The sequence below is a fragment of the Camelus ferus genome, chromosome 14 (assembly GCF_009834535.1).
Source record: "Camelus ferus isolate YT-003-E chromosome 14, BCGSAC_Cfer_1.0, whole genome shotgun sequence".
In the NCBI taxonomy this organism is placed as follows: Eukaryota; Metazoa; Chordata; class Mammalia; order Artiodactyla; family Camelidae; genus Camelus; species Camelus ferus.
The window spans coordinates 11,022,475-11,042,125 of NC_045709.1; the positions used below are offsets into that span (position 1 = coordinate 11,022,475).

Here is a 19,651-nt window from a genome sequence, read left to right on the forward strand (position 1 = left end):
AATATATAAACTAATCTGATTCTCAGAATCAGAATTTTGAGTTTTACCCAAGAAATTTAAAATGTAGGAAGGAGGGATACAGGAATTTTACTATACCAACAAATATGTCTTAACTATTACCTTCCAAAGCAAAAGAAAGGCAGCATTCAGGTAGATCTTTTAGTGGCTACCTCCACTGCAGGACCAAACGGCTGAAGTTTTCTTTCCATGCCACCATGATACCAGTGTTTTGAACAATCCCATAAGGATAGTCCAACTGCCATCTGTGCCACACTTTTCCCATGGCTTAAGGCTTCTACTGAAGAGAAAATATGCACCAAAGATCCACTCTCTGACTCTCTCTCCTGTGACAGCATTTTCAGCTAATCTACAACTATTACTGTCTAGCTATTTTGCTATGTGCCAGGAAAGCTATGTATGGCCAATAGAGCTCAACAAAAAAAGATGTTAAGATGTGTAAAATTATACATCTAGGGTAAAAGTATATCACCTACCAAGAAAATCAAATGCTTCCAGAAACAGCCTGTGCTTTTTTTCAATCTAAAACTTTCTTTTCAACTACATTACAATGACAACAAGCAAAAATGTACAGAAATGGACAGTGCAGCCTTGAGAAATAAGTACTGCCATCACTAAAGGTTCTCATGCATGTACTGGACAAGTACCAAACAAGGATTGCTGCTAAAATTTTATAACAGGTTAAGTTCAAGACTAGAGCTTTAGGTTCCCTTAATTTACATCTCTGTAGAATCTACATAAATAGTAAAAATATGAAATAAAGCCTGCATTATCTACACTATTTTCCTCTATTACCATAGATAATAAAGAGTAACAATATATGTTCTTCTAAAAGACAACAAACCACCTCAAATTCATTTAGAAACTTTTTCTGACACTACCCTATATAATTTATCAAGTCAGATTCTACGAAAAATAAGAAATATAGAAATACTAACAGAAAAAATATTCTTCTACTTTAAGCTTATTTCTAAAAGTATCTTAGAATGCAATTCACATCCAAAGCCTTATTAGTCAAAACACTAATAAACACTTTTACAACTATACAGAACCAAGAAAAGCTTTTCATACATACACTGCAGCACAAGTCAACTAGAATAACACTCTTCAGTTCAGTACTGCTCAAACTTCAGACATTTGAATAACACAACCAGAGTTTTTCAATATCTACTTATTTTACCTGCACTAATATTTATATATTTTATTTTTCTTTAAATCAGGTCCTTTTTTTAATTTTAGCCTCAAACTCTAACAGTGAAATCTATGAAATCACAGTTTCGATGTGCTAATTATATCTTCTATTCAATAACTCACTGTCATTAACACTGTTTAGCTATTTTTTTAAAGGGTGGGGAGGTTCATTATATTACCAGGATGAATATGCAACTAGTTAATGATACATTCCAAACAAAATATAATAATTATTTAAGTCAATAAAGGCCTGGCAGGCTTACATTAAAATCAATATTCCAAAGCCAGAATTAAGAGTTTTATGTTTGTTTTCAAATTCAGTAGTATTATTACGTTTATAATTAAGATTTCAAGTGGTGTAGTAAAAATGAGACTTTTGATGTTGTAACTCAAAATACTCATCTTAAGAAATTAGTGCTCTTAAAATAATATCTTTGGCTACACACAAAAGATCTCTGAAGAATACAGTATAAATTGATTAACCATGGTTGCCTCTGAAGAACTGAAGTGAGCAACTGTGTAACTTTTTATAATGCTTGAACTTTTTAACCATGTGCATTTATTACATATTCAAAACAAGTACTCTTCAAAATTAAAATGTTCTTAGCATCCAAAAATAAAACTTTAAAAAAACATTTTAGAGTATAAAAACCAAAATATATTTTTAGTTTCAAGTATTTTCATTATATAGTTGTGTACCAATATAGTTCCTTTATCTAACCACCTAATTCTTTATGTTAAAAAAAAAAAGCAGCATTAAAAACAGATGGAATATAATAACCTATAATGGAAAAGAATCTAAAAAAGAATATTTATATATATATATATATATATATACACATATATATATATACAATGTATAACTGAATCACTGTGCTGCATACCTGAAACTAACACAACATTGCAAATCAACTATACTTCGATAAAAAATTTTTTTAAATTTTAAAAATCAGATGGAATAAGACTTGAGCAGAAGTAAGAGGGAATCTCTATGTTTATTTTAATATAATGACTAAGGAGCAATATCCTGGAATTTGATTTAAGTAACAAACTAAACACAGCTGACCCTTGAATAACTTGAGGTTTAGGGGCGCTGACTACTGCATAGTCGAAAATCCACATATAACTTTACAGTCAGCTCTCCGTATCTGCAGTTCCACATCCTTGGATTCAACCAACCCCAGATCGTGTAGTATTGTAGAATGTATTTAGTAAAAACATTCCTCCTGTAAGTGAACCCACACATTTCAAACTCATGTCACTCAAGGGTTAACTGTAGTAGGAATGTAAAAAATATTCACTATGAAAACTGAAGAATTACTACCTTGACTTTGTAAAAAAAAAAAAACTAATGTCAAAAAAACTCAATAATTGATAAGTATTACTGCATCAAAGGACAGTAATATAAATTCAATATATCTAAAATATTAAATATTTAATAATATCACAGAATTTGAGTTTTACATTTGAACTGGAGTCTGAAGTTTGGATAAGATTACTCTAATAAATAAGTAATTGGTTTTGGCATCATTTAAAAAGTAGTAGCAGGCAAATATTGTTTATACTGGCATAAAAAGACTAATAAGAGTATCAGAAATATAATTTTACTTCAGAAATACTAACATACTGGATAAAGAACATAATACATCCATTACATTAAGTAGATTTCATAGCATTAATTTAATTCCAGCAAAACATGTAATAATAAACATGTCAGAAACACAGGAGAAAAAGTGAAAAAATAAAAGCCAAGAGGAAAACACTCTCACAGATAGGTAAAGTCATACAGCAATAATGCTGAAAATTAAGGTGATCTCAAAAATAAAAAAATAAAGATCTATCTATTCTACCAAGATTAATCACATCTTTAACCATTATGGTTCCTTCCTTCTAAACACCCACTCTACCAATGTTCTCAAAAGAATCATTCACACACACAACAGTTGTCCTACAAAAAAGATGGATTTCAACCACAGCATTCTAAGTATCTTTAAGACTACAATGGAAAAATGAAGAACTGCCTAATAATGTTGTGTATCAGTCAAGTTAGCAATGAAGTATTAAACCTTAATAAAGGAAAATAATGTATAATAAACACTTGGAAAAACTAACAATCTATTGTTCCCCATATGCCATGGCTGAAAGTCAACCTTAAAATAATGTAACTAGATAAATCATAATGGGAGATTAGTTTTTAAGGGGCCCTGCTGTGTAAAAAAAAAAAAAAGAAAGAAAGAAATTTTTGTTTCAGTAAGATTTTTTAGAAGGAAATATTTAAATTTCTCCAAATCCATTACACAGGTATATGTACTTGAAGAGTTTCTAGAGTTTCTAGAAATTCATACTTGCTAGATTCTGATTCAAGTATTTATTTGATACATTTGCTAAATACCTTCTCAAGTGTTTACAGATTTAAATTTTTTATAATAGATGACATTTTTGGGAAACAAAAAAATCCACAAAATATTTGGGCCTATTGTTTAAAAACAATAAATTTATAAGCCTTCCTAACTATACATACAAGTCCACCAAGGTTTCACTTTAGAAATGAACCTCATGAAAAAGCAGATGTCGCACATGGATGGGTGGGTGACTGCACAGATTGTTACATGTTTTTGACTGCTACCATATAGCTCACCAAAATGGAAGCTCTAAGAACATGACAAGATAACTCTTTTTTTACATTAGGATTTACATTCAATATAATTTTGTTTGGGATTAGATATTATCCAATCTGGATTAATAAAATTTAGATGTAAAGACCTTTTACTCTTTCTAAACCTGATTTAGGCCCAATTTTCTGGATGCAATTACAGTTGTTCTTACTGGTTTGAGAAATGGGATTGACAACTAAAAATGCACAACAAAAATTCAAAATTTTACGCTAGTTTTTATCTTCCAAAGTACATAAATGTACAGGAACCATCACAACTCAGGCATTAGTCAGGGACACAAAAACACTGTTTTGCTTAGTCCTAATAATCCAAAGTAGTCTACCCTGTAATTATCTTAGGGACCCAGCCTTTGTAACATCATCCACTGTGGTTTGCAGCCTAACCTTTCACAGAACACTGCATACTCAATCATCTTCAATTCTTGTGATTAAAAATAATGTTTTTAATCCTTTCAGAATAATTGTTTGGATGCTTCCAAGGTTTAAACTTCTGAATAACCAGAAGACTGTTAATGTTTCCTAAAACATAAGTAGATTCACTAGCTTTAAGACAAAGGGAGAGTTTTTCTTTAATATGCCAACATCAATCCTGCCATTGACTAGTTATAAATTACATTACCTAATAGCTAAGGCTACAATTACTTTTTCTCACATACTCAGAACTGTTTTCCTTTCTATAATAAAGTTTTTCAGATAACATAATCCTTCCAAGGACTTTCACATGTTCCCCAGCTTATCTGGGCAAAACTAGTAGATGGAAAATGTTAAAATGTCATTTCCTTTTAAGGCACACATAAAAAAAGCAAGAGTACATAGGACTTAGAAAAAGTTTTGATAAGAAATCACTAGGCTGATATAAATTTGTTCTTTGGTTACAACTAATGTCCTTAATTATAATACTTTAAAGTTAAAATACCCTTCATGTGCTACTATTTCTTAATATAATCATCAAACTTCAAATCACATGGGCCCTAAAAAAGAAATATCACATAAAATAATCCTTCCTAGGCTTATCCTATTATGTTCTTTTCCACATAAGTCTACATTACAAACAATGAAAGGGACCATACATTTTACATTTGATCTTTCTTCTGGACAAGAACATCCTCCACCCCTATCCTAATCATCGCCAACCTCAATTCTATAATACACAGTTATAAAGCCCTAAAAATGGACTCATATATATTTCCTAAAAGAAACTAAAAATCTTTCTTGCTCTGAAAATCAAAAACATGTATTTAGTTTAAGTACTCGTTCTTAGCAATCTATTTTTGAATAATAGAGACTTTTGGGGAAAGACTCTTATAATATCAATGAGGAGGAATCTACAGCGTTTCAATTCAATGCTGAAAACCATTATGTTCCCTATGGCAAGAAATTTTACTTTAGCTGGAACTACTGGACAGGTAATTCTAGCTCCATGTGATGGATGTATGTTGGGTTATGGAACAATTTTTATTGTTTTTTTCTCAAAGGTTTCATTTTTTTTTTTTTAAAGCTTGTACCCTATTACGTGTTCACCATAATATTAGGAATGACAATAATCATCATCATCTGAGTTCCTACCATGTGCCAAGCAGGCACTTTGCTAGATGATTAACAAATATTATTTCCAATCCTTAAAAATCTGTTCAAGATCAGTATTACCATCATTTTGCAGATGAGAAATTTGAAGCTCAGTGAGGTTAAGGGACTTGTCAGTCAATACAACATAAGCGAGTAGTAGCAGAACCAGGCACAGACAGTTCTAACTGAAGCAGTTCTTCCCCTATTACCACACTTCTTTTCTTAAAAAAGCTGGATAAAATATTCCATGTACCCACAATTCCAAGGTGTAAAATTCATATAAAAAGGAAATTTACAAAAATGGTAATAGGTGTGTTACAATAATACATTATGTTATGTATCACTTAATCTTCACCACAATTCTGCTAGCTTCCTTCATTCTATTTTCCTAATGGGGAGACTGAGACTGGGTTTACATAACTTGCCAAGAACCCATGGGTGAAGTGGGAATTCATAGAGCCAAACAGATTTTTCTGAATCTTAAAACACAACGTTTATAAAAATCTAGAAAAAATTACAGGTGAGTAGTCGTTTAGTCACTTGTTGAAGTTGGACAATAACCAGCATAAAAATAATAAAGTAAGATAAAAAACTTAAGAAAAAAAATGTTTAGAGATTTTCAAAGTTATCTTATGTCAAAGGAAACATGCTGGTTAACTAATTACAAATTGTCCAGGTAAAAGGTTACAGCAGTAATACTGTCAGGCATATTCTACTGGAAAAGTCAACTAATTAACTGATTAGATTAATAGACCCATATGAACTAGATCAGAAACTTAATAAAATATGAAATACAAAATCAAAAAGTGACATTAAATAAATTTTAGCATCTAGGCTTTAAAATAATAATGGTATAAAATCCTGTCAACTCTCCCACACATTCACGTTCTTAAGTTTTTCCAGAGTGGGGAGGAACAAGGGAGCGGGAAGGAAATCCAACTGAATGTAACAAACATTTTAATGCAGTGTTACAAGAGAAGCTAAATGTAACAAAATGACAAAATGAAACACCTGCTTTTCACAGAATTTAAAGAATGCATATTCCATAAGAGAACTACACATATACCTCCCCAAAAAGGACTCAGATCTACTGGTTACACCTTCAAAATTTGCTCTTAAATAATACACAAATTACTAACAAAATCTGAATAAATATTCCATAACCAATTGTACGCTTTTGAAATGTTACATAATATAAAGATATTAAGCATTTTGACTTTTCTGGGCTTTACTTTCTACATTTACAAAATGAGGAACATGAAGTAAACTTCCAACATCACTTTCAATTCTAAAGCCCCATGAAACAATAACCATAATAATACTTATAGAAAATCTAATGAAAAGTTCTATCAGTAGATGCAAAAAGTTCAATTTTTTTCAAATGTATATAAAAATTCACTACACTTCACACTTAAGATATGTGTATTTAAGTTATATCTCAACAAAAAAGTTTGGGGGAAGAAGAGGGATCAGGGAATAAAGACTAAAACAAAACCAAAAAATCTTCAGTACTTCATGCATGACCCAGAAACATGCTCAAATTAAACAGATTAATAAGGCTAAACAAAAACTAAGTTTGTATAAGGAAATTACTTCTTTAAAATGAAAGAAAACAGGGTTGGTAGATGTGAGCACTGATCAACCGAAGAAGCCCACCAAGATGATTTTATTTATAAGCATATAAATTTGAGTTTAAGATTATGAGGACTAAAAATAATTTTATATACTTAAGAAAATTTCAAGTTATAAAATACTGTATAATCTCTGGAGAAATCCATAACATGAACATGCTTATACTTTTAGCTAATTCTGACCATAAATGATCTTAAATCAATTCAAAATAACTGAATTAAGTGACATTCTTTCATTCCAGTATTTGTTCCTGGCCTTTCAATTCTCAGGTGTACATAGTTTAATTGACGTTCTTTGGCATGAAGGGAAAATAAAATTCTCTTTCAAGAAGTAGGACATATTTTTACCTTTTGTACTTCTAATTTCTTTTCAATAATTTCTAATTAAGAAAGCAATGATGTCTTCGGGGTATTCTTTTTCATACTCTTAAAATTCACAACAAGATAGTTTTTTGATCCTTTAGATAACAGATTTAGACTGTAAAATTATGAAGAAAAATTATAATAAGTGTTCAAAGAAAATAAAACCTGGGCCTTGAAATTTTTCATTTAAACTACAATCTTTAAAATTAATGCTCAATAGGAAATAAATCATATCTATGTTATGCTACTTCGGGCTCAAACTCAGTCAAGTATTTTAATATTCTATTATTCTTACTAAAATATTCCTTGATTTACCGATAGATATGTTCCTCAAAAGTCCCCTGCTAATCAAACTTGTGTAAATCTCATCTTAAACGCACTAGGGGGAGCTCCCTATTTGAAAAAATCCTGGAACATGCGCTTTTGTCTTGTAAGGGTTCCTTTTCTAACTTGTATTCCTACAAAAAAAGGTGACTTTCTGACTTACCTGCTGAACTATATTCATCTAGTTTTCATTCAATATTGTTTTTTTAAAACACCATCCATGTACTTTATCCCAACCTTATCAACTGACATTAAGACAACTTTGACTAAGTTATATTTACTTTTCACACTGCTTCCCAAGGAAGCAATACAAAGAAAGTCCCCCCCCAATATATATGTATATACTTAATATGCTACTAATAGATTTCAAAGCATGTAATAAAAATCAGCTTTAAATATCAATAGATTTTTATCACTGTAATTTCAAATTCAAAGCCGAAAGATTATAGAAAACAGAGACACATAATCTACTGAGGGAAAAAGTAGTATGTTTTATGTCCACTGAACACTTCATAATTTTTAAAGTACCTTTTAATATACCATCCCATTCCAACCTCTCATTGATTCTATAATAAGAGTATAAATGGTTTCATTACTGGCAATTTGGAATATGAAGAAGCAGAAGCCCAAGGTGGTAAAGCGACTGCCCAGCATTTCGTAGTAATTCAATGTTAAGGCCAGGACTCAGATCCAATTTTCACATTCCTGGCCATTGCTCTTCTTTTACACAATTAAAGATGGAGAAAAAAATTTAAGCAAGTTTGTTGTAGAGTCCCTTATCCATCAATAATAATTATTGAAAATAGTTTTAGGAGGCTTAAAGTTCAGGGACTTGCCAAGACCATTCAAAGGGGAAAGGACAGTCTCTTCAACAAATGGTGCCTGAATACTGGATACCCACATGCAAGAGAATGAAACTGGACCCACAGATGGTGCTCCACACCATATACTAAACTAACTCAAAATGGATTAAAGACTTACATGTAAGATCTAAAACTAAAACTCCCAACCAAAAGAAAATATATGGAGAAAGTGTCAATAACATTGGATTTGACAATGATTTCTTAGATACAACATCAAAAGCCAAGCAACAAAAGAAAAAATTAAACTGGAGTACATCAAAAATGAAGACTTCTGTAAATACGACAATCAACAGAGTAAAAAGGCAACCCATGGAAGAAAATACCTGCAAATCACACATCTGATAAGCAGTTAGTCACTATCCAAAATATTTAAAGAACTCCTACCAACAACAACAAAAATTTTAAAATATGCAAAGGACTTGAACAGACCTTTCTCCAAACCCAATATACAAATGCCCATCCAGGGTATGAAGAGATGTTCAATATAAATAATAATCAGGTAAATGTAAATAAACCAATGAGATATACTTCAAACTCATTAGGATGGCTAATATTAGAAAAAAGGAAAATAGTGTTATTAAGGGTGTGGAAAAATTAAAGTTCATGTGCACTACTAGTGGAAATAAAAAACAGTGCAACCTTTATGGAGAACAATATGGCAGTTCCCTAAAAATGTTTAAATAGAATTACCATATGATCTAACAATTGCACTTCAGAATATGTATCCAAAAAAACAAAAGAACCTCAGAGATATTTACACACCATGTTCATAGCAGCATTATTCATGAAAGCCAAGAGGTGGAAGGAACCCAAGTGTCCATCAACAGATAAAGGGTTCAGTAAAATGTGGTGTACATATACAACAGAGTATTATTCAGTCATAAAACGAAAAGAAATCCTGACACATGCTACAACTTATATGAACCTTGAGGACGTTAGGCTAAGTGAAATAAGCCAGTCACAAAAAGATAAATACTGTATGAGTCCATTTATAGGAAGTATCTCTAGATTAGTCAAATTCATAGAAACAGAAAGTAGAATGATGCTATTCTTTCATTGCCTGGGCTGGGGAGAGGGGGAAATGGGCAGTTATGCGTTCACAGGAATAGAGTTTCAGTTTTGAAAGATGAAAATGTTCTGGAGATTAACTATTAACTGCACAACAGTGTGAATATACTACCACCACTGAACTGTACATTTAAAAATGATTAGGATGGTAAATTTGATGCTGTTTTTAACCACAATTTAAAAATTTTAAAAAAAGGTCAGAGACTTAAAATATTTACAAAATACCATTCATCATTGTTTTCAGTTCACAGTCAGCACAGGATGTTCAAGTATAATAATCTTTCTTTTGAAAAGATACCTATAGAGCAATAAATACCAAACTATTGTTTATACATTTGTTGATCGTCTAAGGGAAACCAAAAACCCAGATGGGGATCAAGTTTTTATTACTTCACCTACCAACAGTAAAAGAAAAGCCCATATTATATACTACCTGCTTGGGTGAAGGGAACTGCTAAATGGGTACCACTTAGGTAAAGGGAAAAAAGTAGTATTATTAGAACTCTACCTGAATTATCTGCTAAGTTCACAAATAGCTCTTTAAGCTGAAAAATAAAATTGGCTAAAATTATTCTAAGATTCATCCAATTTTATCTTGTCTAAAAGCCATCATTTTTCAAAGAGGTAATAAACACTTGGAATTAAAAATCCTCAAAAAATTAAACACATGTTTTACCTTCTTTTATGTCACTAGTCAAGGACCATCTTCACTAGGGGCACCGAGTAGTAGGTCAGGTACCCTTCTAAGTCCTGGAGCAGTCAAATCAGTACTAGTATATTGAGTAGTAGAAATATGGAATCAGTCCAGTGACAAAAATGTACTGCAGGCTAGTATAATATTTAGTGGCTAAACCTAACTGGAACCTAACTTCAAAAAAATAACAATTTGAAAACACTGGCAGAAAACAGAACTTGGAAAAGTATGAAAAATAAACTGATCTACATATCAAACATATCAGACCTCTAAAACTACCTATGTCCAAACTTTAGATATTAAGGCAGGTTCAGATTTTCAGCGGCTCTCAAAAGATCAGCATTATTTGAAACTCTGGTGAACACATGTGAAAAAAAAATCTATCAAATTTAGCTAGAATGATAAGCAATTTAGTAAGGTGTTAACTATAATTAAGAAAAATTGGATACACATTGTTCTACTGTTCCACATTGTAGTGGTATCAGCAAATGGTACTGATTATCAAAATTAAATATTTAAAAGGACTCCTATATGCAAGGAATTTTTTAGTGTTGATATTCAAAGTGCTTGAGGAAAACATTCACCAAGAATCATTTTTTTCTCAGCTACTTTAACCTTACTGATATCCTGCAAATTCTGCTAGTATCCTAACTAGTATCTCAAAGATGTTTTATTTGTAGGTATTCTAACTAAATTTATGCAATATATATTAAAAATACTCTTGGAATTGGTTATGGGAAATCAAGTATTTTCCGTATTTCTGTGGGGGAACACATGTGGAGGTATATATATAAATATATAAATACATATATAACTCACATTTAAGTGTTTGAGAAACATTATTCAGAACCCACATAAAGGTTTTTAGATGTTTTATAAAATCAATATGCTCTGTCTTCCAGAGCTGGTTCACCTTTTCTCATTTCCTTGAACTGCTGAGATTATATACAAGTATTTAGTACTGTGGGCGCCACAGATCCTAGTGAAGAGCTTGAAAGGGAAAGTATTTATGTACAAACACCGAGGTTACAGAATAAAAGTATTCCACAGAAAACAGGCAGATACCCTTACAAAGGAAATACATGAACTGTATTAAGTATTAAATATTTGAGACATCCAAAATTCCTGATAATTTATCTCTTGAACAGAAAATACCTATTTAAGTCAGCAAGAAAAAGTCTTATGATAAAAAATATCTTCTGGAAATACGTTCTCTTCTAATTAAGCACTTTATTCAGTCATTGTCATTTTCATTTGGAAAACTGTGGCTCCTTAAATTATTTTAATGCTAGTGTCATTTTTATGTGCCAATTCAGGACATGAATATTACTCCTACTGTCTTTGCTTATTCATCAAAATAACTGAGAAGCATTATCCTTCCCTCTTGTTGAATTAATAAATCCTAACAGGCAAAAACAGTCTAATCTCCAGGCTCTTCTCTTGGTCAAAGTGATAAGAGCACAGCAGGACCACTTTCAACCTCAAACTTTTTGTGAGCTCTATAGACAAGAACTTAAGTGTTCTCTGATGGAAGATGGCAACTGGGAAAAAGAAAATACAGGTTTAAATTACAAATGTCCTCAGCCTGTCCAGACATACAAACAGTTTTTCTAAGGAAGCACCTTAAGAAATATTTTTAACAGGAAGTAGAAGGTAAATGTGTCTAAATGCCTTTCCCACTTATAAAATGTGATGCAGAAAAACAAAATTAACAATTCTGCTATACACTGACAACCTGACAATCATAAGGGTAAGTATATCCAATAATAAGGAAATAAAGATAACTGAATAATGGCAAGTTTCTTATCTGTCTTTGAACTCAAAGTTTAGATCAAAACCTTAAGCAATAAGACTGCATAGCACTACAGGTAACAAAAGAATATGCAAGGGAAATAAACCATTATTTTAAAGAAACAAACTGAAAGGTTCATGGCAAACCTGCCTAAATTACTAAGAGTTAAAAAATTAAGCAGCACAGAGAGGTGAAACATAAAAAGATCAATGTGGTAAGAAAATACACATTTACTACTTAAACAGTGGAAGTACAATTCTGTAAAAATAGAAACAAAAGTGACTCTGAGTTGCAATGTATACTCTAAATGCTACAAGACTATATTCAACCATTTCCAAAGACATTTAGATGCTGAATAGTTATCCCTAAGAAGTAAAGCGTAAACATTTCGAAAACAAAGGAACATTTCGACTTCTTTTTATATAAAGAAACCAAAAATTATAGTTGTGGGCAGAAGTTCCCTGAAATTTGTAAAAGTCATGAACACTGTGGCTCATGGAATTTGGGGAAAGAATAGTGTATACCTAGAAGTATCATTGTGGTAATAGTGCTTTGCACTACAACATAAAAACTGATTTCTTGGGTTTAATATTCTTTTGTTATGTGTTACATTACACATTCTTCAGAATCTTTTATTTTCCAGGTCAGCAATCTCGTAAAGTATTAAAATGGACCACCTTGCATTATCCCATAGTGATCTATCGTGTGACTTAAAGCTCTTGTCTCATCTTCATACAATTAATAGCAAGTGCAATAGAGGAACTGGAGGAGTTTAGGGAGGTAGGAAGGGTTCTTTCATATTTTCAAACAGCCTCTTTTCCAAGGGTTAGGAGCTTAAAAACAAGAAAGAAAACCACTCTGGACCTGCCACTTAATTCAAGAATGGCTTCAGAATTCTTGCATAGTGGCTTATTGCACACACTTCAAAAGCTGAGAAATCTTAATGTACTCAGCCAGTTACTGCACACCAATGAAAACCTTCTTACCTCTCAGAGTTATAAAATATGGTTAAGTTAAACCCTGATACGACAATTAGAATAATTTTCTCTAACATTTTAACACCACTTATCAACAACTAGTGTCTGTAAGTCATTGCTATAGTTGCACAACTGCCTGTGGGTAGACAGACTGTCAGAGAAACTGAGTGTGGGGAGACAGGATGTTTTCCCTTTTATTTCCTGAATGAATTCAAGAGGTTAAAACCAAACTCGTATCAACTTTACAGCAAAGAATTCAGACTCGAATTCTGAATAGAAACACACTTTAAGGGAAGATTTAAAAAATGAGGGCTATAAAACCATATACAATGTGGTCAGAATTTCACTTTTGAATTATGTGCATATTGTAGTTTAATCCGACATGTTTTATACTTGTATTTCATGTTATGTAGTTTTTGGACTGGGCTGTGTTTTTCCACAAAAAGAAATAATCAACTGTTTTCCACCTTAATATTCAACCTACCTGCCCATAGTTGTCTATGCCAGTTACTAATCTATTTAAATTTAATAAATCAAAAGCTGTCCTTAGGGATTGGCCAAGAGTCGTAAGTCCTTCAGCCTGAAGGTTTTTCAGTTCATTCATAAACGTTGCATGGTTTTCCTTCCATCCGGCCTGAAACGAAAAACGTAAATAATTTTTTCCCCATATTTTAAAGCCATGTATACACGGACAGCCGTTACAATCTGCCGTTCACCAAGTAGCTGTTTCACTTTACAGTATGCTTTTGGTTTACGTGTCAATAACGTATCACTGCTGAGGAAACTCTCCTCCAAAGGTGGCCAAGAATAAACCTGCTGGCTCTACAGCTTTCGGTAGTTACCAGCCTTAAGACTTTAACTTCCCAGGGGAAATGTGCTCCCCAATCTAATACCCAAAATTCGGGGATGCAAAGGTACTGGTGGAAAGCAGAAGTGAGCGGGACTTCTGAAGTTAACCCAGAGCTCATCCTACCCGCCCGCGGCCCACTCGGGGAGAATCCGGAGACCCACCCCACAGCCCCCCGCCCCCCCCCCCCCGGCCCGCTGGCCCGCCCCAGCCTCGGGCCGATTCCCCTTTAATGCAAACCCGGGCTCGGCGCTGCCGGGCCCGGCTGTCACTCGGGCTAACTTGAATAAATATCCCCCACAGTTCATTGCTGCCGCTCACGCCGCGGAGGGGAAATGTCGGCCATGTTGATCGCAGCGCCGCCGCCGCCGCCGCCGCCGCCGGGCCGGGCTGGGGAGGGGACGGCGGTGGCCCGGCGACTCCGCGCCGCGCCAGGACGCTCCGGAGCGGGGGAGGGGGTGGGAGCCCGCAGGGGAAAAGACCTCAGCGCCTGGAGCACAGCGGGTGGGGGAGGGGAGCATAATGAAGGGTGAATGGGGGGGGCGGGGAGGGCGAGAGAGGAAGGAACAGGCTAGGGAAGGGAAGGGGGAGGGCGAGGGCTGTTACCTTGATAGCATAGGGCGGCTCTTCGAAAGTGACCAGCATATACCTGTCTCCTCTGCTCGCAGGGTCCCGGGCACGGAGCTGCGGAGAGCGGGTGGGGGACGGGAGGAGGAACAGGGCGGGCGAGAGAGAAGCACAGAAGCGAGGTTACCGGGCGAAGAAGGGGCGTCCAGCTGCTCCTCCGCCCCCCACAGTACCGTACACGCCGCGGCCACCCCTCCACGCCGCCCCCTCTACACACATACAGATCGGCTACCACACACCGCCCGGGGCCGGAGCCCGGGCCCGGGCCGAGCCCGGCTCGCAGCGCCCGCCCGCCCGCCCGCCCGCGCGGTGGGGGAGGGGGTCCCCGAGCCCGGCAGCTCCCGCAGTCAGGTCCCCGACACCTCCGCCTCGCCGCCCCCGGCCGTCCTCCCCCCACCCCTGCCACCCGCGGGCTGCCGGGCCGGGGTCGCCGCCCGGGCTCGATCAGTCGGTACCTTCATGAAGGTCTCTACCGCGCCTTTGGCCGTGTCCAGGTAGGTGGTGCCCAGATGGCTGCGCTGGTTCATAGAGGCAGACGTGTCTATCAGGAACAGTAAGATGGGCATAGTGCTGGCCGGGGACACCGGGGCCCGAGGTGGTGGAGAAAGAGATGGTAGAGGTGGAGGCGCCGGTGGCGGCAGCGGCGACCGCCGCTACGCGGGGCGGGGGAGCGCGGCCCCCGGGAGGAAAACACCGTCTGGGTCTTTCCTCCGGCTCGGGGAGTTTCTCCCCCGATAGTTGAGAGGAAACTCCCCAGACCCAGTCCTCCCCGTCGTACCCCCGCCTCCGCCTCCTCCTGCCTGCCTGCCCTCTGGGGCGGGCGCCCGGCCGTCTGTCTGTCGGTCCGTCCCCCCCGCCTCGGGGGTCCCGTCCCCGCTCCCGGCCCCTGTGTGTGTCCCAGCGGGAGACGGGCCTGGCTCCCTACCCCACCCCCGGTGCAGGGAGTGGGGACCTGGGAGCTGGCGAAGAGGGGAGTGGGCTGAGGGGAGATTGGCCCTGGGGCTGTTGGGAGAAGTTTCAGGGACTCCCTCCGCACCCCGGCGGTGTCACCACTTTCTCAGCCCCTCTCGCTACTGAAGCGCTTTTCTCTCTCACACTCCGGTTTTAACTCGGGCAGGGGCTGCAGAGGCTCCGCCCTCTGACACGTCCTCGAGCCACGTGATGCACCGCCCCGCTATGCTATTGGCTAGTCCCTGGCCTCTTATTAGCATATTCAAACAGCTCAGGGGCGGGGGAAGCTAGGAGGCCGGCTCCAGAAACAGTTACGGAGCACGCGCGGAGGCGGGGCGTCGGGTGCGCGCGAGAGCGAGCGCGAGGGGCGAGCAGGCGGGCCGGCTGACGCGGAGGCGGGCTCCGGGAAGGGGCGGGGACGGACCGCGGAAGGACCGCGGGGTGGGGGTGGGGGCTGCGTCGGCGCGCGCCGGGCGGCCGCGGCTGTGAGTCTGCGCGTCAGGGCCGGCGGCCTCGCCTTGGCTGTTGGAGGTGATAGGGGTCGGGGGAAGGGAAGTGGAGGCTGGCCTCATCTCCCTTTCCGAGGTCGCTGTAGCGAACCGCTTCCCCGGTGGGCGAGTGAGGAAGGCATGAGTAAAATGATCAAACGCCGGGTTAGGAGACGGTGGCAGGCCCGCGGTCGCCCTCCGGAGGAGAGCTCGGGGCCCGCGGTCGTCGGAGGAGGTTCCTTGGCCCTCGGAGGGCCGGCCCCAGCGCGGGCGGGCCCGGGGCGGGGGAGGGGAAGTGAGAGGTTGTTTATGACCAGGGACTAATCTCCCCCGCGAGTCACACCGCTCCCGCTGGGCCTTGGGCAGCGACCGAGGGTGAGGGCTGGACCTGGCCAGGAGCCCTCTCGTTAGAGGACTCACCAAAAAGGGAACAAGCCCTTTTTTCCCTAATTCAGTCCCCAAAAGGCAGTGGGGAAGGCTCAAGTATCGATAAACAGTTTGTTGCCCTTTTTATACTCGGGGGAAAATAACCCGTCCTGCTCAAAGAAATAACCTCTCTCAAGCCATGTTTACTTAGGGCCACTGAATATCCATTTCAGAGCTAAAAGAGACCTTGGTAAACCATAATCCAGTACTTTTATGTTCAGATGATCAAACTGATTTCAGCTTGCCCAGGTGACACATAGAATGGGTTCCCCATAACCCTGCCAGTGCTCCTTCCTTTCACGATGTATGCAGTCTCAGGCTCTATCCAAATACTGCATGAGGGAAGACGTTCTCGGCAACCAGCCCGCCTTCGTGCCTGATGACATAATGAATCCTCTCTGAAATGTCCGAGGAAAATAGTTTCCTCAGATACACTAGTTGAAAACCTGACATTGGCTAAAATACAAACTGAATTAGGAACATACAACTCATGTAGACATTCATAGGGCCTTTCCTACTAGCCTTGCATTTCGATTTTTTTTTATTGCTTATGCTGCAATTCTTAATTATTTGCCTGCTGATCACTCAAAGAAATTGTTCCTGTTACCATTGACATAGAACAGATATATTTTGTGGCACTTTTGAAAATTTTAATTTTTATATCTTGGACTTTTCCTAACAGTTAATAGAACCTCTGAGTTTTTGTAATTTGTAGAGGAGCTATCTCAGTAATATGCTATTCTGTGAGTATGTATCATAGAAGAGTGAAATATTTTTAAGGGCTTTGAACTACAAAATAAGATGGACTAGAGATCTTATATTCAATACTTGCTGAGGACCAGTGGCTTAAAAATGACTGAAATACTGTCCCTGCCTTCAAAGAGCTTATGGTTTTTCTAGAAGAATATTGCCTGCATATTATTAGCTACTTCAGGGCAGAAAGTGATTAGATACTAAATAATTCAGAAAAGAGAAAATTTTATTTCCCTGGGATAATGAAAGAACATTTTCCACGGTCAGTATGTTTAAGCAGTGCCTTAAAGCAGTGTTTCTCAAACTGATATCTTAAACCTGGAGATAAGAATTATTGATACAATTATTTGATACCTTAAAATTTTTGTTTTCATTTTAATAACAATATACACATTCTTTTATTAGTTATAAAGACAAATTTTCTTTCAGAGTGACAATTTGCAACTGAAAGATTTTCATAGAATTGGTCTTCAGTTTTCTCTATCAGTGCTTTTCAAACTGTGGTCTGTGGACCCCTGCCTGTCAAAAAATGTATTCGCCAACATTGTAAAATGATTATAAATCAATAAAAAATGTTAAAAAAAAGTGTATTCACTAGAGTCAAAAGATTCTCTTTTACATTGCTCAGGTTTGAGAAACACTGCTTTAAAAGATTGGTAGGATTTGAATATATGATTAAAGGAAAGGAAGCCTCTGGTGAAAAATCCTTCTAGACACTGAAAATGTAGTGAAGAAAGGAAGTTAGCACAGCATTGCCAATGGCTTCCTGGGGAACAATCAAGTTCAGCTAGGCTGGATCATCAGGTATTCAAAGAATAGTGTAAGATCTGGAAAGGTAGTTCATGCCTGGATGGTAGAGGGCCTTTATTCCAGGCTAAGAATTGTTTTCTGTATAAATTAGAGCTTTTAGTTGGGACGGTGGGTACAAAGCAGTGTTTGAAGAGACTCAAACTAGGCAAGTAAAGCAGATGAGTGTACATTCATAATGAGCTTACCTATTGCAGTTACTTGAAATCATTTCCAGTTGAGCCATCATGCTCTTTCTTCCCTGACTCCATGGAGTTGGCAGATTATTGAACTTGGGTCATAAGTGAAGGCACGTGTTAGAGCCAGGATTAGATGCAGAGATCAGGAGAGCCAAGTCCAAGGAGCTAACCTGGAGCATATAACCAGAACCTTTGCTTGTGGTAGCACCTGAGATCAAAGGGCAAGTTTCCAGTTCAGAAGCACAGAAGTGCTGGAAGGCCCCAACACAGGAAGGAAGGAAGGAAATCAGGACATACATAGGCAGCAAATCAGGAGGCAATCAGAAACCAGGAAGCATTGATGAGTGGTCCCTAGACAAAATTGTGAAATAGGCCAAGTTTATTCTTAGTGACTCTGGTTGACAGTTAAATTATTAGTTGATGATGGCTTAAAGCAGTGGTTCTGGGCCAGGAGACACAAATCAACATTATCAATAGAGCTTAAAAATAATAATTAATGTACCAAATCCCCATACCCAGAGGAAAATGATACTGTAGAATTGAGATGGGCCCTCGACATCTCATTTTTTAAAAAGCTGTTCAGGTGAATCTTAAATAATGCTGATTAAGAACTATATGCTTAAAATATAAGAATAAGATATGTGTCTAGCATCTAGTAATACTCAGTAAATAACTTTGAAAATTTACATACTTTTAGAGTTACTACATTTCTTAAAAGAACTCCTAAAATCTGCAAACTAAAGGAAAAAAAACTATAGATGTGACATCAATATAGATAACGGTGGAATTTTATCATATGTTTATTTAAATTGCTTGAATTCAACTATATTTGACAAAAAGTAAAAAGAGAAAACTAAATAATGCCAGAGACCCCTACCGTTCCCCTCAGTGAGCTTAGGCCTTGCAGTAAGCATGAGATGGGAAATACGAAGCCCTTCTTCACTCAGTCTGTGTGATTCTCGAATGTGAGTCCAGAAAGATTCTGGTCATATGCAGGCTTATTTTTCTAAAACATGGCCCCCAAATGCAAGCCAACTATTTCATCAGACTGAACTGAAGAAACAGTGAGCTCTTGCAATGCTAGAGGGAAAACTAGTTGGAGCAGTGTGTGCTAAGCCCTGTTCTGTTGCAGTCTAGGGGATTAGGGAAGATTTTTCTGGGAGGACATTGGTCAGAAGAGGTATGTGGGAGAAAACTTGCTCTTTGCTTCTATTTTTCAAGGAATGCTGCCCAAATGCTATGGCTCTGATTTAAAAGGGAATGAATAAATTATACAAAACCCTCAAAAAGAATGGTGACTCTGGCTTAAACAATAGCCTAAATTGTTGAAATGGAGCTATTCTAACAGAATTAAGAACTGATGAATTATATTCATTTGTAGGAACCAACCAGAGCGCTTTTAAATTATTTTA

General features: G+C 37.6%; 1 protein-coding gene across 5 annotated transcripts in view; it reads right to left on the reverse strand.

Moving 5' to 3' along the window:
- Positions 1–15,746, reverse strand: part of INTS6 (integrator complex subunit 6) — an 82,324-nt gene extending 66,578 nt beyond the window's left edge. Inside the window, exons 1-4 of one of the 5 annotated variants that reach the window (XM_032496207.1) lie at positions 15,091–15,154; positions 14,615–14,692; positions 14,330–14,498; positions 13,646–13,795 (exon numbers count right to left, since the gene is read on the reverse strand). In XM_032496207.1, coding sequence (XP_032352098.1) covers positions 13,646–13,765 — 120 coding nt within the window. In that variant the 5' untranslated portion in view covers positions 13,766–13,795; positions 14,330–14,498; positions 14,615–14,692; positions 15,091–15,154. Of the gene's footprint in view, positions 1–13,645; positions 13,796–14,248; positions 14,499–14,614; positions 14,693–14,856; positions 14,917–15,090 lie in introns of those variants that run through there. The other 4 variants (XM_032496208.1, XM_032496205.1, XM_032496203.1 and 1 more) reach the window with 4 other exon arrangements.
- Between the last annotated feature and the right edge of the window lie 3,905 nt (positions 15,747–19,651).